At 40.3% G+C, this 21034-nt stretch overlaps 1 protein-coding gene across 8 annotated transcripts in view; it reads left to right on the forward strand.

Annotated features, from left to right (window-relative positions):
* The window catches only part of PUM2 (pumilio RNA binding family member 2), a 78637-nt gene extending 63157 nt beyond the window's left edge, over positions 1–15480 (forward strand). For 4 of the 8 annotated variants that reach the window (XM_032104068.1, XM_032104067.1, XM_032104062.1 and 1 more), the window contains 8 exons: positions 4857–5124; positions 5659–5788; positions 7371–7505; positions 7760–7897; positions 9567–9692; positions 10235–10356; positions 11628–11820; positions 12543–12829. In XM_032104068.1, coding sequence (XP_031959959.1) covers positions 4857–5124; positions 5659–5788; positions 7371–7505; positions 7760–7897; positions 9567–9692; positions 10235–10356; positions 11628–11820; positions 12543–12674 — 1244 coding nt within the window. In that variant the 3' untranslated portion in view covers positions 12675–12829. Of the gene's footprint in view, positions 1–4856; positions 5125–5658; positions 5789–7370; positions 7506–7759; positions 7898–9566; positions 9693–10234; positions 10357–11627; positions 11821–12542 lie in introns of all 8 variants that reach the window. The other 4 variants (XM_032104063.1, XM_032104070.1, XM_032104066.1 and 1 more) reach the window with 2 other exon arrangements.
* Positions 15481–21034: the final 5554 nt, after the last annotated feature.

The raw sequence follows: 21034 nt of genomic DNA on the forward strand, positions 1-21034 counted from the left end.
TTTGTTTGTTTCATGTTTGATAAATGTTAAAAGATTTTTTTTTTTCAGTTACAAGAAAATAGACTGTGATCAGTATAGAGGATTGCCTCTATCAGCAGAAATTGTTAAATACTGACTTTGACCCATTTTGAACTGTTTGGCAGTGTGAACTAAGCTTAATAGCTTGTTAAAATCATGTACTAGATCAGTGTGTAACTGCCAGAATATACAGTTGTACTCTGAAAATTGACACAAGCTTGTTGGCTTCCATTGTGTCCTCTTTGTCTTCCAAGTGAAGTGGACCTTGATTACTGATAAACGTTTTGCTACATTGCAAAATCAGCCTGAAATTGGGAAAGTGAGATCTTCTGGATATTTGCTTTTACAAAAAATGCAGAAAAATGCAGTGTTTTTTTAGCCTTTCTGCCCTGTGCTTTATTTTTGCACAGTTACATTCAAAGTGCACCATCTCAGAGTTTAAGACCATTTCTGCAGTTGTCAGTCTTGTTATATTTATTCTGGTGTGTTCATCAGCTGCTCTTGGAAGCATGTTTTGTTCTCAGATACAAAAAATAAAAAATAAAAGCTTTCTCACCAAATGAGAAGTTATACCTGATATCAACAGGGAGTGTATTTTAAGAAGGGTATGTTTATCATGCAGTCACTTTTCAGAGTAGAACATTGTAAGTTCATGTCTGCATGCAGTTTCCATTGGTATTTTGATAATGCCTGTCAAATGCAGCTCTCCCTCCACCTTCCAAACTTGTCCTGCCTGCTTGTATCAACAGGTTCAGCTAAGTTTAACTCCTGTTTTAAAATGGGCATCAAACTCGGTTGCTCCTGTTTCAGCCACCAGAATCTACAGCACAACACTGGGAAAGGGTGCATGGTTTTATAACCCCTTTGTCAGACACTGCTGCAATTTGTAGCTTAAAAGAACGATTTCCCTTTTACAAGAAATTTGTGATATTTTACTGTTTTTATCTCTTCTCACCACCTTTTTTCCAACATCCTAAAATAGCAATGTGCTAATGACTTTGTGCTAGTGTCAGTTTTCCTGTATTTGAAGGGATTTGTCAGTTGTCTGTAACTGCTTCTTTACTGTAATCAGTTGGAGCAGTAAGGTCATGAATTTGAACTACCCTTTCACTCCCAAGTACAAGGAACTGCAGGAGGAAGTGTTTTTCCATTGTCATAAAAAATCCTTTTAGATTGGTAATCCTTACCCTGTTTGATGGTACATTGCAGCATTTTAAGAGTAGAGTTTTGGTGTAGGGTAGGATTTCTAAAATCTGGGCTTTCGGAGGTAATTATTTTCTGTGTGTTGTGAGCCAAGCTTGTTAGCAGTTCAGATTGATGTTTTACCTTCAGAGATGGTCATTCTGGGTAAGAGTAAAGGAAGGCGCCTTGGCAAGGCAGTATGGGGAGCTTTGCATTGCCTCTGCTGTGTCCCTCCTCTGTAGGGCTTCAGTAAACCAGGTATAATAAACACTTGCAATGATTCCTAAAATATACATAGATATGTATAATTCTATTTTCCATATGAAGATGAAACTTTTATCTGAGGATGAGATGAAGCTCCTTTTTTACAGATGAAAAAATACTCTGTAGAAATTAAGTTCAAAACATTTATATACACGAGTGTTTTACTAGAAAATACTGCTGACACATGTAAATAAGTTACTATGCAGTAGATACATTTTCTGTCTTTATTAAAAGTAATCAAAAAGATGCTTTGATAAATACAGACTAATGCTGTCAAAATAAATATGCCTAGATCTAGTTTTTAATGTTTTTTCATGTTCTCTGTAGCATATAATAATATGCTACCTATGTTAAGGAGTCAGTAATTTAACATGCTTTGTGTCCTTGAAACTTAGGCTTTGTTTTAGATTATCTATATCCCCTTTATATCTCTATGCCTTTTCCTCCCTGTGGATTAGTCACAGGGATTTAGGTTCAATTAAATTGTAGAACAACTTCATACTACTGAGTGCTTTGGAGATCTTTGTTTTATGAGATCAGAAGTGATAGCTAATTGATATTTGAAGAATGAAATGCACACTTCTTTCCCCAAGAGTTTGGAACTATGTGGCTATACTAATGTCTAATAAGTGTTTTAATTTTTCAGTGCCTTATTCAGTAGGGTATGTTCCCCAAATAACTTACAAGACCTAGGCTGTTACTTTCCTAGTTTGGAGTAGAAAATAGGCCATTGTACTCACAATTATGTCTGCATGTAATAAGTACCTAAGACAATATGCTTATATTTTGGGAGTTTTACTATTTTTCAAATCTCAGGGTTGCCACTGAGCCGTAACATTTCTGTAATTAAAGATTAAAAGAGAATAAAAGATAATTACTTATTAAATGACTCTTTTTTATAATATTGTCCAGTGTTTTACAAGGTTCTGCTTTCTGTGTGCTTCTGAGATCACAGGCACAATGGATGTGCTTTCTTAATACAGCCTTCCTGTGTTACTGTCCTGCTTAACGTGACTGTCTGAAATAGTTTCACAGGCTAGACAGGAGCCTCCCAGTTGCAGCATAGTTGTCTTACAAGTCTTAAAAAGTGATGGTTCCCAAATTAGACTGAAAAAAGGCTTGATAATTCTAAGCAGGAAATGTATATTACACATATATAGCATTTTTGTTAAAAGCTACCATGTTTCTTAATTTCTATTTTAGTTTCTGGATAAATTGTTGCATTTAATTTCTAGAGATGAAGGCTCAGTTAAAAAAAACCAAGCTGAAACAATTCCTGATTCACATGTGCAATTCTGTGACTGTATATGTTGACTGTGAGCATATGATCAAAACTGCCCTGTTAGTTTCTGGCACAGAATTGAGCATGCGATCAGTGGAGCAATAGAGATGCTGCAACAGGAGAGTAGCCTATAACTTCCTTTCAGATGGGCTCTGGTGCCCTCTCGTGATATTAAATAGTGTTACTGCACAGCTGATACAGGGAAGCCAGGATTGCACTCATATGTTTACATAGTCCAGATGAGAAATGCCATCATTTCAGCTGCATAACTTTTTTTGTTCTTTAGAAGGCCATTCCTAGAGGAGAAATTACAGCAGAGCATCACTCTGCATACTGCTTCACCTGCAGAATGTTGGGGGTTTTTTATTCTTTTGTTTGTTAGTACCATGTTGCTGCCAGTTCTTTTCTGAAAATAGTGTTTGTCAATGGAAACTAAAACTGATAGTTACAAAAACTTGATTTTCCTGTCTGTAAAGAATTAAGAGGCTTTAATTTAAAAGAAAACCTAGTGGTTTTTAAAAGATATTGTGGGGCATAAAGTATTTATTGATGCTTGTCACCGAATTTTGAAGACTAATTATAAAATAAATATTAATTACTTCTATTTTAGGGCATAATACCATACAGTGCAATCAATGTGATGCTTGATGTGTCTTGCAGAGCACTAACATCTCAGGTTCTGGTACTGGAATTTGACCTTTTGAGAAAGATAACTTTACCATTAATACATTGCCAGTCCACTGTAACAGTGTTGTTGCCTGGCCTTATAAATACTTGGAACCAAGAGAAGGCTTGGCTGGGGCACAGTCACCTTTTTTCTTTTTCTTTTTTTCTTTTTTTTTCTTCTTTTTTTGCCTTTTTTTTTTAATTAAGTTTGTAATAGAGCACCATTCAAACAGCACATACTGCAATTTGTTTTAAATTCAAATGTAGGTATTTATTCTGTTGATTTTGAAGGGGCTTTAATTACAATGTCACTTTCTAGACAGGGAAACAAAATGCTTTCCTTTTCCAATTCATAGTCAATACTTTCAGGGAATGTTTGGTTTTTTCTTTGCTTAGTTTGGTTTTAGTAGTAGAATTGAGGTTTTTGTGTGGGAATTGTCTTTGAATATTTCTGCTTGTAGTATAGTAAGGGTATCCCTCTAAAAAAATACAGCAGTTGGGAAAGATGCTTTGGATGCTTTTTATGATAATTGCTGCCTGTTGTAAAGTGGAGGGGAGAGGCCTGCTGGAGGAGTTCAGAGTGACACAAACTGATCAGAGTGCCGGGTGTGAGGAGAAATGCATAGGACTGGGGGGTGACAAGAGCTGTAGGTGGAATCACTAGTGAAAAGGAGTAGACCCTTGACATAGGAAGGCAATTCAGTTCTTAAAAAGTAAGGAAGGATGAAGTGTTAGTGAGAGTGATGAGTGTTTGTGCAGCGAGGAAAGGACTTCATGTTTCTGAAAGGAGCTTCAATTTTATATATCTGTGGTTGTTTGAGAATTAAGTAGAGTATTTTTGTTACCTGGTTTGAAATTTGACGTATTTAGTGCTTAGAAGAGGTACCAGATTGAAAGCTCGGGATGCTGAAGTCATCAAATAACCTGCAGGACAGGTACAGCATGACAAGAGGCACCACACGTGCCTCCCCAAAAATGCCCTTAACACGCTGTAAGTTGGAAAGGTATCTCAGTAGGGACTGAAGGGTAGTTCAGATTTCATGGTCTATTTTGACACAATTGGCTAACTTCAAGACTACTAACAAGGGTATAAGCCAGTATGACTCATGAAGTGGAAATCTGCCCACTAAGCTTAAGGCCCACTCAATTGTAAAGTTTCTGTAAGGCTGAGTGGGTGCTCACTTTACCTGCCTTGATATATTCTTCTAATGACATTTCTTTTCCTGGTGCCCTCACATAAAATAAAAATGAGGAGGAGAATGGTTTTATTTATTGCAAGATAAAGCTATCTAACTCCTGCAACCATAATGAGGTAAATGTAAATAGCAAGACAACACTGTTGTTTTCTTTGGCTCCAGGGTGTATCTGTAGTTTTAGTGCACTTGCTGTTTTGCTGTTGCTCGTTTTCCTCACGGCCGTTGCTGACAGAGCTGCTTCCTTGTAGGAGGACTGACAAATGGTAGTGGTCGCTATATTTCTGCAGCCCCCGGAGCCGAAGCCAAGTATCGCAGTGCGGCGAGCACCTCCAGCCTCTTTAGCTCCACCAGCCAGCTCTTCCCTCCTTCGCGCCTCCGCTACAGTAGGTCTGACATTATGCCTTCTGGACGCAGCCGATTGCTAGAGGATTTCAGAAACAATCGTTTCCCTAATCTTCAGCTAAGGGACCTTCTTGGACATATTGTTGAATTTTCCCAAGACCAGCATGGTTCTAGGTAATTCTTATAAGACTAGTTAATAATACTTCACTGCTTTGATATTGCTTTATTAACATCAAACATTTGAATGAGGTGCTTGTCATCTTAATTCAAAGCACGCCATTAATTGGAGCACACACTGACCTTCTCTAGAAAATTTCATTGTAAAAGTAGTACTAATTTAGCTGCCTGTAGAAGTTCTCAGTGTAGAAATAGCCTCATAATTAGACTTTTAAACTCTAGTATTTAGGTATCAAAAAAAGGCGTTGATTAAGAAAACAAAATATGTGACATCTGGAATGTAAAACTTTTTTGTCAGTACATCATCAGGTACTTAGTTACTGTTATTCTTTTCATCTTTAATGCTTTTCAAATGAAAGTTTTTAAGTCAATTTTACAAAAATGTATCCTTTTATATGCAAAGGCACTACTTTCATTTTAATAAATTTTATAAATGCTTTCTTTAGAGTGTTGAGGTGTCTCATTGAAACAGTGTTTGAGAGGTTTTCCTGTTGTTGATGCAAAGCATAATGTACCTTTTTTTGCCCTTAGATTTATACAGCAGAAGCTGGAGCGAGCTACTCCAGCTGAGCGCCAGATGGTATTTAATGAGATCCTGCAAGCAGCCTATCAATTGATGACTGATGTGTTTGGAAACTATGTAATACAGAAGTTCTTTGAGGTAAGCATAGCACTAAGTCTATGGATGGACATGCAAATGAAGTGCTGTAAATCTGATTAAATTTAACTGGTCTTTTTCTTAACACCATAGCAGAATTCTACATGACTTCCACAGAGCCCAAGTGTGTAACTCTGCATACATGTTTTCTGTTCTGTATCCAGTGCTTTTTGTCATAATGGACACAGTTTCTCCTTACACTGGTGGTGCATGTATTGGTGAACACTGGTGAATGCACAGGCTGCACATTGAGGCTTCACAAGCCTTTTAGCAGAACTTAGAGAGACTTTCAGGAGATGACAGGGGACTTAAATATTTGAAAGATGCTTTTTATTGGTTACTGGATCATGGTACAGAATGGGTCTGGAAAACACCCTTGCACTCAAACAGCTGTGTGAACTTTATCCAGTGCACTGTATGAGGAAACTCCCATAAAATATATTGAGGCAGAAGAATTTTGAGTAAGGGGTATCTATCATAACATACAGCCAATATTGCTACAACTAGTATTTAAAACAGATTTGTTTTCTGTTTAAAAATATGTGGTAAAAAAAGGCTTTATCAAAAAATTACAAGATTTGGCTTGCAGAGAGAAGAAAAAAGTAATACCTGTGTCCTGGGAAAAGTTATATGTAGAAAGGGTATCTAGTATAGTGTACTTTAAATCAAGGGCCACATCAAAGAGTGGCGGAGAGAAGGTGAAGCTGGAAAATGTCCAGTAAGGAATAAGATACTTGCTGTAAACAAGAATGTCATTTTTAGTGAGTAATCTATGAAACAATGTGCTCACTTTTTAACTTTTTTTTGTTAACCAATCAAAATATCTTCTGAAAAGTGTCACTGACATATGATGATATGGAAGATCTTGATTTTGCTCAAGGGTCATTATTTGCTGTTTTTTTCATAATGTTAAGTTGGATGAATACTCAGTTAATCATTGTCAGTTGAGTGTTTTCATCTTAATTCTGCAGAACAGCTGTCCAGAAAAAAGCGTGCATGGCCTTACCTGTAGAAGGGGACCTCGGTTCAATGTTTAAGTAGGCAGGTGATGTTGGTCGCGCTTTCTTCAGAGCTGACTACAGGTGTGAAGTTTGACAGTTCTCAGCAGTGCTGCAGGAGTATTACTGTGCCTGCAGCTGATTGTCCCAGTGGTCACTTCAGTGTCCTCTCTTACAAGATGTGAGATACACTGACAGTACAAGTTTTGAGATAGCAGGAAAAGTCTGATTTGGACTCATACCTAATAATGACCTGTGATCCATGTGCCTGGTATAATTTATTTTAAGAAGTGGCTCATTGCACTTAAATATTCCTACAGACAGACAAATGAAAACTACATAGATTTCTTCTGTTGTCTTTCAAGGTCATGCATTTGATAGCAGGTATGTGACTGGATATGGAATATTACAAAATGTTGCATTTAGAAAAGAAAAGCTTCTGCTAATTATACCCACCAAAAAAACGAAGTGAAAAATGATTCAAATATTACAATCACGTACATCTTGAAAATACTTACTCTGACATGTAAATTCCAGCATGCTGCAATATGTCTTCATTTGTTAACAGCATATTTATTTTCTTTTAGTTTGGAAGTCTGGATCAAAAGTTAGCCCTGGCAACACGCATCCGAGGTCATGTTCTGCCATTGGCCCTCCAGATGTATGGCTGTCGTGTTATCCAGAAAGCACTCGAGTCAATCTCACCTGACCAGCAGGTAATTGTAAGTTAGAGCAATGATTTGATTTTATTTTATTTATTTTTATTGTATCTATCTTTTTACTTGATTAAATTGTTTATTATTCCCTTCATCATGAAATATCCTATGGGCTAAAATAGTTGTTTAAATGAAAATACTGAGGTTCACAGTTAACACCAGTGAATATGAAGATTGGAGTCAGGATGAAATTAACTTTTTCCTTGTTTAAGTGGGGGGAAATATCATCGTAAAGACAAGGATAATCTTTGTTTTTCCAGAATGAAATGGTGAAAGAGCTGGATGGCCATGTTCTGAAATGCGTGAAAGATCAAAACGGAAACCATGTTGTACAAAAATGCATTGAGTGTGTTCAGCCCCAGTCACTCCAGTTCATCATTGATGCATTCAAAGGACAGGTAGTGTCAATGGTTCATTTCCTCTTTGCAGGATGCTTAGATTTCACAGAAGATGATTTGCAGGTCTTTGTCCATCATTTGCATGTACAAGATAGTGTTTGGCACTTTGTTATTTTAAGTAGAATGAAAAAGGGGATGATGACATGGAAAAGCTGTTGGAGAGACAGTTAACATGCTGTAAAAAGATTAATTTGTTGGGAGAGGAGGCTCTAGAAAGACTTGTTTGGATGTATTATGAATACACACAGTGGGTGTCATATAAATACATACAAAGGACCTCGTGTGCCCAGGCTTTGTGTTTCTGTTTTGTAATAACACCATTTCACATTTCCTTCACAACTCTTGTCAGGGCCATTTTTCATATAGTAATAAAGTATGTGCTCTCTAGCATATATTTTTTGTTAGAAATGACATTTTCCTCTCCTGTTGCTTGTGTTACACGTGTGTCTTTCAGTGTTTCCCAATGAATGTCAGTCCTTAAGGAACTGCAGTGATGAAATACACTAATCTGTTCCCTGCATATGGGCTAGTGTGGAGTGAAGGGGGTGTCATATTTGTTTACTTCAGATTGGGGTTTTTGTTTTGTTTCCAAAAAAAGTTATTACTATAAGATTGATATTGTGCTGCAGGCTAGTGAATATGCTGCAGCTAAATAACATTTTAATCCTCTGAGACAAGCGTGTACTTTTATAGTCTTGAGAAGAATTGTAAAAATCTTACTAACTTGGCTATATAACTAAATTTTACTTTAATGGATGGCCAAGTGTATTTTCTCATAAAATCTACAATATCTTTCTCATTTTACACAACAGCAATACCAGAATTATAGTTGTACATAGTACTAAATTGCATACCAAGGTTTCTACGGTTGTGTCTTTTTACACCAAAAAGTGTGTATGAGGTACATGAGATGCATTTTTTAAACTGTAAATAGAGCTCCTTGACTAAAGTGAGAGTGTGTTTATTTACTGAACATCCATCCTGAGCGCCAAGTAATTATATATAGAAAATATTAGCTAATATGAAATGGCAAATGAAAAATGATACATTTATGTGATACTACTTACCATTTTCTCCTGCCTGCATCATTTGAATTGATGCCTAATCATACAAGATTCTGTGTTCAGTCCTGACCAACACTGAAATTCTTGGAATTAATCCCCAAACCACAAACCTAGCTTCTAGAGAAGCAAGCAGAAGGAATAAGCAAGATTTGGCTGTACGTTTTGAGTAGTTATTTGCAAACTTTGTAACTGGGAGCCTGTTGTGTATGCTGGAACATGAAATTGGTGAAAATCAGCCACCATTATCAAATTCCTTTTTATAAGTGTCAAAGTCTTAAAATTTGAAAATTAAGTAAAAAGGAAAGCCTGAAAGTTGAACAGCACTTAACTAAGGGTGGTGCTTCCAGGCTTTCCTTTGCAGCTGTGTAGGCTAGAAACATTGTAATGAACAGTTGGGTTCTTAGTTACATGGTTTCTGGAGTCCTTGACACACAAAAACCTGCTTTTTCATCTTTTCCTGACTTTTGCTGGAAACGGAATTCTGGTCTTGGCAGACAAAACTTTTTTAATAGTAGTTGGTATGTTCAGTTCCAGTTTGAACACAGTAATTGCAATAGATGTGAGCTTCGGTTGGTTTAACTTCAGTTTGCAATCCTATTTTCAAGGTATTTGTACTTTCAACTCATCCATATGGTTGTAGAGTAATTCAGCGTATTCTGGAGCACTGCACTGCTGAGCAGACTTTGCCAATCTTAGAAGAACTGCATCAACACACAGAGCAGCTAGTGCAGGTTGGTGCGCGTACACTCGTTTGTAATGCACTGTAGAGTTTTTTGTTGTTATCATAATTTACTCCTGTATCCTAGTTTAAATGCGTTTGCCTCTCTTTTTGGTTTTGTAGACATTGATTTTTTGTTTTTCTTTCCTTCCATAGTTTTAATGAAAATGAATTTGGAAGTTGGGAGGCAAAGAAGATATAAAAAGCCTTTTTCTTACACTTTTGACTGTAGCTTGGTGTTCAGGGGAATGTTACAGCTGTTAAAAAAGTATGATCTTAAATTTAAGGACTTCTTTCTTTAAGAGCGTAAAAGATACTCTAGCAAAACACTGGTTTTACAGATTATTTACATTTTTCATGTAAAATTTGTGGCCCATTAAGTAATTCTTGATGAAGTATGTTTTGCATCACTTTGCTACTGTAATGTTGACATTATTGTATTTTCCTTATATTCATGCAATTAGTAATTTCATACTTAATGCTCATGTACAAAAGCTGTCTGTATTTATTACTTGGTATGAACACAAAAAAAAATTGAAGTCATCTTATTTTCAGGATCAGTATGGAAATTACGTTATTCAACATGTACTGGAGCATGGTCGTCCTGAAGACAAAAGCAAAATTGTTTCAGAAATAAGAGGAAAAGTTCTAGCTCTGAGTCAGCACAAATTTGCCAGGTACTGGACAACTTTCATATGTTAAAGATTCATTAACCTTGTAAATGTATTGGATTTGTTTCATATGTTACAAAAGGGATGCAATATTTTTTTTTTTCTATTGTGTATCTTTCATCCTGATAATTTCGTACTTTTATAGAGATGAATGGTAGTGATATTTTTATACTAGGTTTGGGGAAGGGAAGAGGCAAATGTTCTGTAACAAAACAAAGGAGGTTCTGTGGCTTTATGGGATATGGCTTTTGTTCACTTCGTGCAAGCGCAGGGAACAGGTTTCAAGCCTTCATGTGAGGATGCCCAGAGCCAGGTGAAAAGCTCTGCTGGAACTTGGGTGATGTGCTGATGATGATAAGTTGGGACTTGCTGACTCTCAATCCAGTCTAGCAGTTTGCAAGTATAACAAGGCTCGCTTTAAAAAGTGGTAGTTCAGTCTAACAAGGATTTTCTGCCTTAGTCTGAAAGTCTGCTGTAGGAGGCCTGAACTATGCTGACTTTAGAACCCAAAACTTATCCTTCCGTGCTTTTTGCTGAAATATTTTTGCTGAAAGGATTATGTGCCTTTTGCTAAGGAAAAATAGACCTCAGAATTCATTCTGGGTGATTTAGTGAGACTAGCCTTGTCACCAAAATGAAGTGGAAATCCCTTGTGACATTATGGGGGCATTTGTTTTAAAAATTGCTAGCAAACTAGTTTATCTGGATTTTATTTTTCTTTTCCTGAATAGAACTCTTCATAATCCTCTAATTTGTTTAATTTCTAAAGCACAAATTTAGGACCAGGATCATTTTGCTGATGGCCTTTCCAGTTTCTGGAAGGTTAGGGACTTGCTCTACAAAAGAATATTTGATGGAATCTCTGATGTCGGCATGCTCCTGCAAAGTGCATTTATTCAAAAAGCAGGAATCTACATATTTGGCTTTCTCTGTTGTGTTTTCAAAGGGCCCACAACCGAAATAGATGTGCTAGAACACATCTGCAGCCTTAAGTCCAGTATACCTATGTAGGTCCAGTGGAAAAGGTCTCTCCTACAAAATAATAAGTATCAGAAAATAACCTTTTCACATGGGTGAAATAATAGGGATATATAATCTTGTAACTTCCTCAGTCATCGGACTGGAGATTTGGAAATGAGGAATTGATGCATTTGCAATACACTTTTTACTGGCATTAAGAACCCTGAAGAACTGATAAACTTCCAGATAGGTTTAAAATGGTTACCTGAAAGAATGTTACACCTCCAGTCCCATCATGGACTTGCCTTATTTTTCAGCAACGTGGTAGAAAAATGCGTGACCCACGCGTCCCGTGCCGAGCGCGCCCTGCTGATCGACGAGGTGTGCTGCCAGAACGACGGCCCTCACAGTGCCTTATACACCATGATGAAGGACCAGTACGCCAACTACGTCGTGCAGAAGATGATCGACATGGCCGAGCCCGCCCAGAGGAAGATCATAATGCACAAGGTATGTGTGTGCATGCTGTGGTGGTGCAAAAATACCATCTGTGCGAGCTTTTCTGCCAGAGCACCTTTCCCTGCAGGTGTAAGACTCACTGCTTCTATAATCTAGAACTTGATGTATAACCGTGGCATTCAGTGGAGCTTGGCAAAGCAGAAAACGTTCAGATCTCTGAGCACTGAGCTAAAAAAGGAAAGTTTCAAAAGTTGGATTTCATCTCCTGTCTTTGTGCCAGCTTTTATGTGAAAACACTTTCAACAGAAAAATGTATCTGTCATCACTGTTAATATAACAGAAGAAACACAGGTTTCTCTTTTTATTTTCTGGTTGTGGGTATAAATCCATTCTGCAGTTCCCCCTAAAGAGATTCCTACGCTTCCTAGCATAGAAGCACATTTCTACTTAAGAATATCCAGACATGGAGAAAAGTGTTGTTGCCATAATGGCCCAAGGCTATTTAACACAGGGCCCAGGATATTCCTGCAGGAGCTCTGCTTCCCCCAGTCACCAACAGGGCTCTCCCACAAAAGTACTACCTCCCTTTTCCTGCAGCAGGAACATCAGTTATTTGATGAGCCAAAATCACCAGTTTTGCATATTTCCAGAAACTTCCAAACTTTGAAATACTTCTGTCTTCTGGCATCTTTTTGCATAATTCTTTCAAAGTGTAGTTACTTCTACTTGAAAGTGTTGTGGATGTTAACAAAACCAAACGTTTCTTATTACAGATTCGACCCCACATCACGACTCTGCGTAAATACACCTATGGCAAACACATTCTGGCCAAGCTGGAAAAGTATTACCTGAAGAACAGTGCTGATCTGGGGCCAATTGGTGGACCACCAAATGGGATGCTGTAAAAGACAAAGAGAAATGGAAGAAAAATTAAATTGTGAATTATCAAAACCTACAACTTAACTCTAAATGTTCTGATTTTTTTAAATCTATTTATTGACTTTGTTCATCCATTTGTAAAATTTTTATTCTTGTGTATATTTTTGGGGAGTGAATTGTTAGAAAACAAAGAAAAAATATCTCCAGCCCTGATCCGGAGACCTATCAGATTGGATGGCTGGCAAAGCACAGAATGCCTGTATATGATGTAATTGTATCAAAATAGCTGTCACATATTTTGTAAATTTTTACCTTGTAAAGTCACTGAAATAGTTTTTAAAGGGAAAAAGTACAGTATTCTTTTAATACACTGGCTTGCAATCTGGTAGGTCTACCCAGCATCATAGCACAACAGGTTTATAGAGTTGTATATAGAATTAATCCTTATTTTTCCCCTTTGTGTGAAGTCTTTTATACCAGATTAAAATTGATCAGCTGCATAAACATTATTTAACATGTTGAAAAGTTAAGTTGTATTTTGGTGGTTCACAACATCCTATCCAAATAACAAAAAGGGCACAGCAAATTAACGTAGGGAAGAACAAAACAATGGAAACTTTAAAATACTAGGTTTTGGCACTTGCTGTGGATACAGGTTTTTTTAAATCATGCCCTAAGGTTTTCTCTAGCAATGTATTAAAAATAAAGTGCTGTATATACTTATATATGTAATTGTTGTACAAGGTAGAAGGATTAAAATGATGGTGGTACTTCCATTCAGCAAAGTACTCTGTTGGAAAAGGAGTAAAGCCTGTATTAACTTTACAGTCAGTTTTACAACGCAGGAAGAGTAGAGATTTGTATTTTTTTATTTTGCATATAGAATTGTAAGGATTTGAAAGTGTTGAGCATTTATTTTGCTTTCTCACTGTAGATGCGAAAAATAGGTAATGATAAAGAGAAGGGGCCACTGAAAAGTAAACTTGATAGCTCAACATTTAAGCATGGTTGATTAACTATTCAGATAGCTTTTTGCTTCCTATAAATATATGCATTGTATACGTGTAGTTAATAGGTGTAAGTTTACAGTTTGAAAACAAATCTCTCGTTTCGATGTTTATTACAAAGCCTTGCTAATTTAGTAGTGATGCTTACCTTGGTTGTACAGATGTACATTTGTAAACCTTCATGCTGTAAATGTAATTTGTTTTACTCCTTTTTGGGACAAAAATTTGCATTTTAGTGTATATTCATATCCCCATTCCCTTCTTTCCCCCTGGCATATAGTGTTGTATAATGTAAATTTATTTCAGCAAATCAAGAGTGATTTTTTTAAAATTCTATCTTTATATGGTTTCAAAAATATGAACCGGCTTTCTTTTTATCTATTGTGAGAAACATTATGTTTTGTTTATAACATAGCTGTTGATTCTGTTCATATGGACACTTTGGGAAATCAATCTGTTCAAATTTTAAATCAGGATAAATAAGCATAGTAAGAAGTGGACTGAAATATTTGGTTATCACAGAAACCAATGCTTCTTCCATCTTAATAAATGTGGCATGATTTTTTTGTACAGAAGAGTACTGTATTTTTGAATAGCCTTCTCCCAGCGTAAAGCAAATATGTATGATAACTGTCGATTTTTTTCTCTGGACATATGACATTGTAACAGTAACATAAAGATGATGTACATATACAAGCGGCCTTATGTACATTTCCCAATGATCTTTTTAAGGCAGAATTGTGACCATATGTGTATAATTAAAATCCTTTTTAATCCTTTGCCTATGGAAATATTTTGGAAAAAGCTTACTTTGTATATTCAGTTTCTGAAAGATAAAGAAAGTGCTTTGTATGTTGTTGAAGTAAGTATTTTGTGTAAAATGTTCATTTGGATGGCTTAACCTAAAGTTTTGATCAACATGATAGTTTGGAAACAACATCTTGAGCATTGATCAAATAAAAGGCTGTTTTGGTAGGGGTGTGATCATGAGAAAGAAAACAGTAGTGGTATAAACTTGTGTGAGGAATTCTGTCATGTTACTGTTGATACCAGGGTTACATAACTGTTACTAAAGCAGACATCTGAGGTGCTGCGTTTCTAATGGTAGTGATAACTCATTAATAGGCAAATGGGAAAGTTTCTTCTGGCCTACTTCCAATGCCTGCATGAAGTGAGGTAGTAGGCCTTGTTATTTTGAGTAAGCACAATTCTAATTGCCAAGTAGTTTTTGCATGGCAGTTCACAAAATTCCTCTGCAGAGGTACCAACCCTGTCATTGGAGCCAGAGCTTTCCCATAGTCGCCCAAAGGATGACTTCTGAGCCACTTCCTTGGACACATCAATTCTCCTCAGTGACTATCTTTACCCTGTGTACCTGTGCCGTGTGTTATAATCCACAGAGCCGACATTCCTTCAACACGTAAGACAGTACGTCAGGCTTTCGGGGATGTCCAGGCAGAATCTGATAATGTCCCAGTACTTTGTCCCTGCAGCACTCATGCCATGGTTGAATTTAAGCAGTCCTGTAACTGTCATCTTTGGTGCTTTCAATATCTTGAGTATAATCTTTCACTTGCTCTCCTGAGATCATTTGTGCACAAATTCTATCCAGGAACATGAAAATCACTGGATTTCCTTTCAACTATTTTAGGGTTTGGGTAGAACCACTAGACTTTTTGCTCAAGTATTGCTTTTTGATATAGATTGTTTACGGACCAGTTTGTTTAGGTTTGACTCCAGGTGGCTCGTATTGAATAATGTAATGTTCACATGTATATACTGTAAAAATCAAAATGAAAATGTGTGAATAACACTGTGTGAAATACATCTGGTCTTGCGTTTTTCCTGTAGGAAACCAGCCATATTCTCAGTTATCTGACTTACCTGTATCTGTGAATCTCAGCTTTGGGAAGGTGCTCACTCATTTGATCTGATGGGAATTGGGCAATTACTGAAGAACCCTGGATTAGATCATTAAATTTCCAGAGGGTGGCTCTGAGCAGCTAAACCTTCCTGTTTTATAAAAAGGTTTTACTGATGTCTAGTTAAGGCTACAGCCTTGTGACAGTTTCTTCATACATCCCTGGATCCAGGATGAGTTCTGGAGCATTTGAGAGGGTTAGCTTTCAAATGAGACAAGAAATTGTTAGCTCTGTGTCATCCCTGGATCCACACTCATTTCTGTTACTGCCTAGTTTTTTCAAAAGACCATTTTTAGCTGAAGGTGTGGAGTGGACTTCCGGCACAGGAAGCAAGCCTGGTGGGAAATACCTAAGGGGGCACCTGTGGACAGAACAGTCATAATGCCCATCCCTCCATCCCTGACTTTTCCATCAGAACATGGAGAAAATTGAGGTTCTGGGGTCATGGTGCCTAGATGTTTGAAAGTGCTGATGGAAATTCAGAAACCGATTTAGCACTGTTCCCTCTGCTGTAAGGAACAGGCATTTGAAGAGATGCTCATGGCTCATGTGTAGTAACACAGCAGTGGGGTTGGGCTCCATGAGAATGATGCTCAGCATTCCAGTAACTCGGAAAACGGTTTAACATTGGGGTGACAACTTCCACTATGTCATTTGGGGAAGTAAAGCTGAGACAATGATTGCAAAAGCATTTTAAGATCTAGTGACTGGTCATTAAAAGTGCAGATTAAATGTAAGTCATGCGCCTAGGGGGAAACCCAGGGTAAACTACAGAGCAGCACTTTGCCCCTGCAGTCAGGGCAGCCGCAGCGCTCTGGTGCGAAATTCTGTGTGGAGCAGCGGCTGGGCACCGCGTGTCCTGAGAGCAGCAGATCCTGCCCTTGTGGTGACACAGTTCTCTGTTGAGTAAGGAAAGGGGAACACATGAGCTGGCTGATCTGAGCTGTCGCAGCCCACGGCAGGGCAGCAGTGGCTGTTGGTTTGCTAACGTGGTGGCTCACATTGTACCAAGCTGCTGGTACCACCTGAAGTCTCAATAGTCTGTGGGCAGCACTGATGCTGTGATGAGCTACAGGCAGTGCTTTACTCTGCCCAAAGAGTTTCAGATACACAAGCACTATCTGTGCCCAAAGGATGCTGATTCAAGCACCTCGTGGCTTGGGAATGAGGAAGCTTGGTTCCTGTTAGGGATGTATCCTTCTTGGGGCTGTGCTTGGTTCCTGGTGTTGGAGGTGTGGGAGAACTTGGCAAGTGTAGATCCTGCCACCCAGGAAGAGACAATCTGTGAGATGCTGCAGAGTGAGCCTGGGGTGTTGGCTCTCCTGTGCAGCAGAGCAGCCCAGGCCTCCCCAGCTCCGTCATCAGAAGGGGTTAAAAACCAGCACTTGTCACAGAAAGAGTCGCATGTTAAAAGGAGGGAAGGACGTCCGTCCAGTGTTGACAGCCCTCCAGAGCCGGTACAGGACATGGGCTTTCCCAAGCTGGTGCAGGAAAGGAGGTGACTGCTTTAGTCAGGAGAATGAACCAGATCCCAACATCACACATTAGGTGGCAGAACACAGAGGCTGTGGTGTGGGGGAGTGACCACCCTGCATCCAGGCAGGTAGTGGTAGGGAAGACCAAGCTCAGGGATTTAACAGAACTGTTGGTGCTCCTCAGTGAGGTGGTGCAGGAGCGTTTTCTCTGTTGGACAGAGCCTGCTCCCTCTGCAGGCTCGCTATGTGGTTAGGGAGCTTGCCCAGCAAACGAGATGCTTGAATTAGTTTCCTTTACCAGCCTCAGGGTTTTGAACCTACCTCCCTCACTTCACAGGCATTTTCCTAACCACAAGGAGCTGGGCGGGTTCACTTTCTACTCCTGAATTTGGGCTGGGCTTTTAGCACAGCTTGAACCATTCATTGCGTCACAAAGAGCACAAGATGGAGCATGACTCCTAAAGCACGCAGGTGGGAGTGGGTAGGTTCTGTGCCTGAGATCCTTGTCTCCACTTCTATTCTCCCAGACTCACTTAATGCAAAATGTATCTTGGGAGCAGCATTCCCCCATCATTATCAGACTGGAAACTTTCCAGAGGCTTTATAAAAATGCAGGAAGACCCTCTTCCTTTTATTAGTAAGAACAAACACTGGAATAAAACGTTCACCCTCTCACCAGCATCAGTACTCAGGGCACACTCTGTTTCTTCCTCCTCTGCTTGCTACCCAACCCTAAACTCCCTAGATCTGCAAACAAGAGCTGGGGCACATTGCAAGTGACCCAGGTGGTGTACGAGACCATCGGACGGGGAGAAACCCCTTACATAGCTGAGCCCTAACGAGCTTCGTTCGAGCTTCAGACCTGCCTGGAGGGTTCAGATTTCCTGGCAGCCGCACAGCACCACAGCCCTTCCTCAGCCTGGCTGCTGGATCTCTTCCCAGCCCAGCCTCGGGGAGGGAGGCAGCCCTTCCCCAGCACAGCAGTGCTCAGGCAGGGGAGGCGGCGGGGAAGGCAGCCTGCTTGTCTGCTGTTCACAGGGCAGGTTCACACGCTTCGGTTTCACAAACACTCGCTCCAGGTACTGCCTGCAGATCGTACCCACAGCAGCACAGAGCTGCCCCAGTGCCTGACTGCTGCAGAGGAATGTCACTGGTGGGGACTGGTGAGGAATTGGCCAAGCCTGCTGAGGTCCCTCTCCTTACAGGTGACGTTGGCTGTGCCTTCTCAGGCTGCAAGGCCACTGTCTGCTCCTGTCAAAGAGCTTTCCTCAGTGTCAGGGAAGCAGAACAGTTGCAGGTGTCAGGTCCCAAAGTAAAGTAAGATCCCCAAAGACATACAACTGCTTACTGAGGGCTAATGGAAACTGTAAGAAGGGAAGTGTTATGGCAAGGGAACACACACAGGTAGTGGCAGAAAGCACTAGCCAGCCTGGCCAGCAAGGGAGAGGATGACAGCACATTTCGCAGCTATATTCATAGCTATATTCTCTTCTCCCAAATATAGGGACCCTATTCCTTGTCTAAACTGAAGGATCAAAATTAGAGGTTCCCTGGTGGGAATGAAGATCTCTCTTTCCTCCCCAGTATAATCCTTATCTCCCTTTCTCTAAGACATCTGAAATGCAGCATCAGAAAGTATTTCCATTTCTCCCCCCACAGCATCAGTTCAGGAGGAGAGATTTTGGGAGGCCATCTGTTCATACAGGCTGGGATCTTGGAGAAGGATTCAGCCCAGTTGCCTGGGCTCGGGTCTGGAGGGTCTGCCTAGATGCTTTCCTTGCTCCACATCTGTGTGTGAACTGGATCCAGAGGCTGGTACAACAATCAGAGCACTTGCTCAATAAGCAAGAATTACAGAGGGCTGAAGCTCGGCTGAGGAGCTGAGGATGGGAAAACTCAATGCAAATCACAGAGTCAATTCCAACCCCCTGCATGGAGGGATGGGATGAATGGAGCAGAGTTCACCCCTATCAGAGGTCCAAGCTATACACTGATCTCTTTCAACTGGGCCATTTGGCTCTTGAAAAGCCTTTTTGTATAAAATCTCACCATTTTAAGTACTCCAAAATTCACATGATGTCTCCTGTTTCCTTGAAACATCATGTGTCTCATGAGAACTAAGAGTTTGATTATTCATCCCAGTTTGGGAGTCATACAAGTTCACATTCTGCTGGAAAAGGGTCTGTCGTGCAGCCCTACCCCACGTGCCACCCCTGCCACATGCAGGGAACCAAAAGTCCAGAGGTCTGATGAGGGTGTTCAAGGTGACCCACCCCACATTTCTGTGAAGTGTTGCATGGCCCCCACTGGCCCCTTGGAGAAGGGATACCCCCACAAGGGCCACACAGGTACACCCCACCAGCAAGGCTATGGGGGACACACCACCCCGGTTTAAAACCACCTCTGTTTAGGTGTGGACACTTCATGTAGACTCATATGCTGGGAACAAATCCTGTTGCATACTGAGGCATCTGGTGCCATTGGAGGGATCCTTGAGCATCCAAGACACCTGGGCAGGGCAGGGGAACAATTCCCTAGGAGCTTGCCTCAGCCAAACCTTCTGTTCCAGCAGAACATCTTAGATGGCACTGGACACCCTAATATACACAGTGGGTCTCTTCACCTAGCATGTACCAGAAACCAATAACCAACATTTTATAAATCAGTGGTTAAAAGGGGAGGGAGGGAGGGAGGGAGGGAGGGAAGAGAAGGCAGGATTAGGCCCAAAGGGTTTGCTGGGGTGGGAGTGAGAACAACTTTATACTGAAGAATGTAATGGGATGAGAGGTGGACAAACAAAGCCTCTACATCCACACACACGCACAAAGCTACTGTAACCACAGTGTAGTAAACAACCATAAGGACCTTTTGGATTACAAATAATGGGAGAAGGGGAGGGGGAAGGCAGAAGGAGCACCTTGAAAACCAAATGGTGTCTTTAAAAAGTACATAACATAGTAATAATAGTAAAAAGACACTTTATGCTTTGCAAAACCTTCATTCCAGGCTTCCCTATGAAGTATAGCTAATTTCACAGTCACCTAAAAAGAAACCAAACTAAAAAAAAGGAAACAAAAGAGCATAAAATATGAAGTAATTAAAATATCTGTGTTCACCCTGCCAAAGTCAGTGCTGTCAGAGTGGGGCAGGAACACATGCCACGCTGAGCTTAAACCCGTGGTAAACCCACAGCTTTCTCTTCGCCACAGACATGTAGGTCAGCGCTGCAGGAATCGCCCCACTGCCCAACCAGGGTTACAGCCCTTGCTCCCCTCCTTTCCTCCAGCTCCTCACCCATGTATGTGCCCCATTGTGCCCCTGCCCTCCTCCCTGGCCCTATGCCTGCCTCCCACCCGGGCAGATGCTCCCATGGAGGTGCTTCACCACCAGGAAGGTGCTGACAGGTAGACATTCGAGCACAGCTTGGTCTCTGCTTCAGCCTTGCACCAGCTCCATCCCTGCAGCACACAAGCACCAACCTACCCGGGGTAGGGGCTACCCCAACCCCACTCCCAGGACCCGGGGAAAGGCATTCTCCTCATGAATGCATGAGAAGGGCCAGGGTGAGGGGTGAGACAGGATGGGTGGGATCGGTGAGTGAATCAGCGCTCTGACAGGCAGGGCTGGGAGGCACTGTCACTGCCTGGAGGGTACGGCCAGGAGTGACTGCACTCAGCCCTCAGACAGTCGGTGCCTGCGGAAAGGGGTAAGTGGCCTTGAAATGCTAAATGAAGGATGATAATTGCAGCAAGATGCATCCATTTGGTTAATCAGGAAGAAAACCTGTATGTTACATCGTATCAATTTCACAGCATAGTCACTCTTGGTAGCAGGAGGAAATGGTAAAACCTGTGGCTGGCCCCAGAGCCATCATTCCTCAAAGACCCTCAGCCAGTCTGGGGTCCAGATCACATCAGCTTGACGAATACATAAAAAACCAACAGCATTTTTTACGATGTTCCAAATATCTTTTCTAAGCAGC

Source organism: Corvus moneduloides, chromosome 3 (assembly GCF_009650955.1).
Source record: "Corvus moneduloides isolate bCorMon1 chromosome 3, bCorMon1.pri, whole genome shotgun sequence".
Taxonomy (NCBI): domain Eukaryota; kingdom Metazoa; phylum Chordata; class Aves; order Passeriformes; family Corvidae; genus Corvus; species Corvus moneduloides.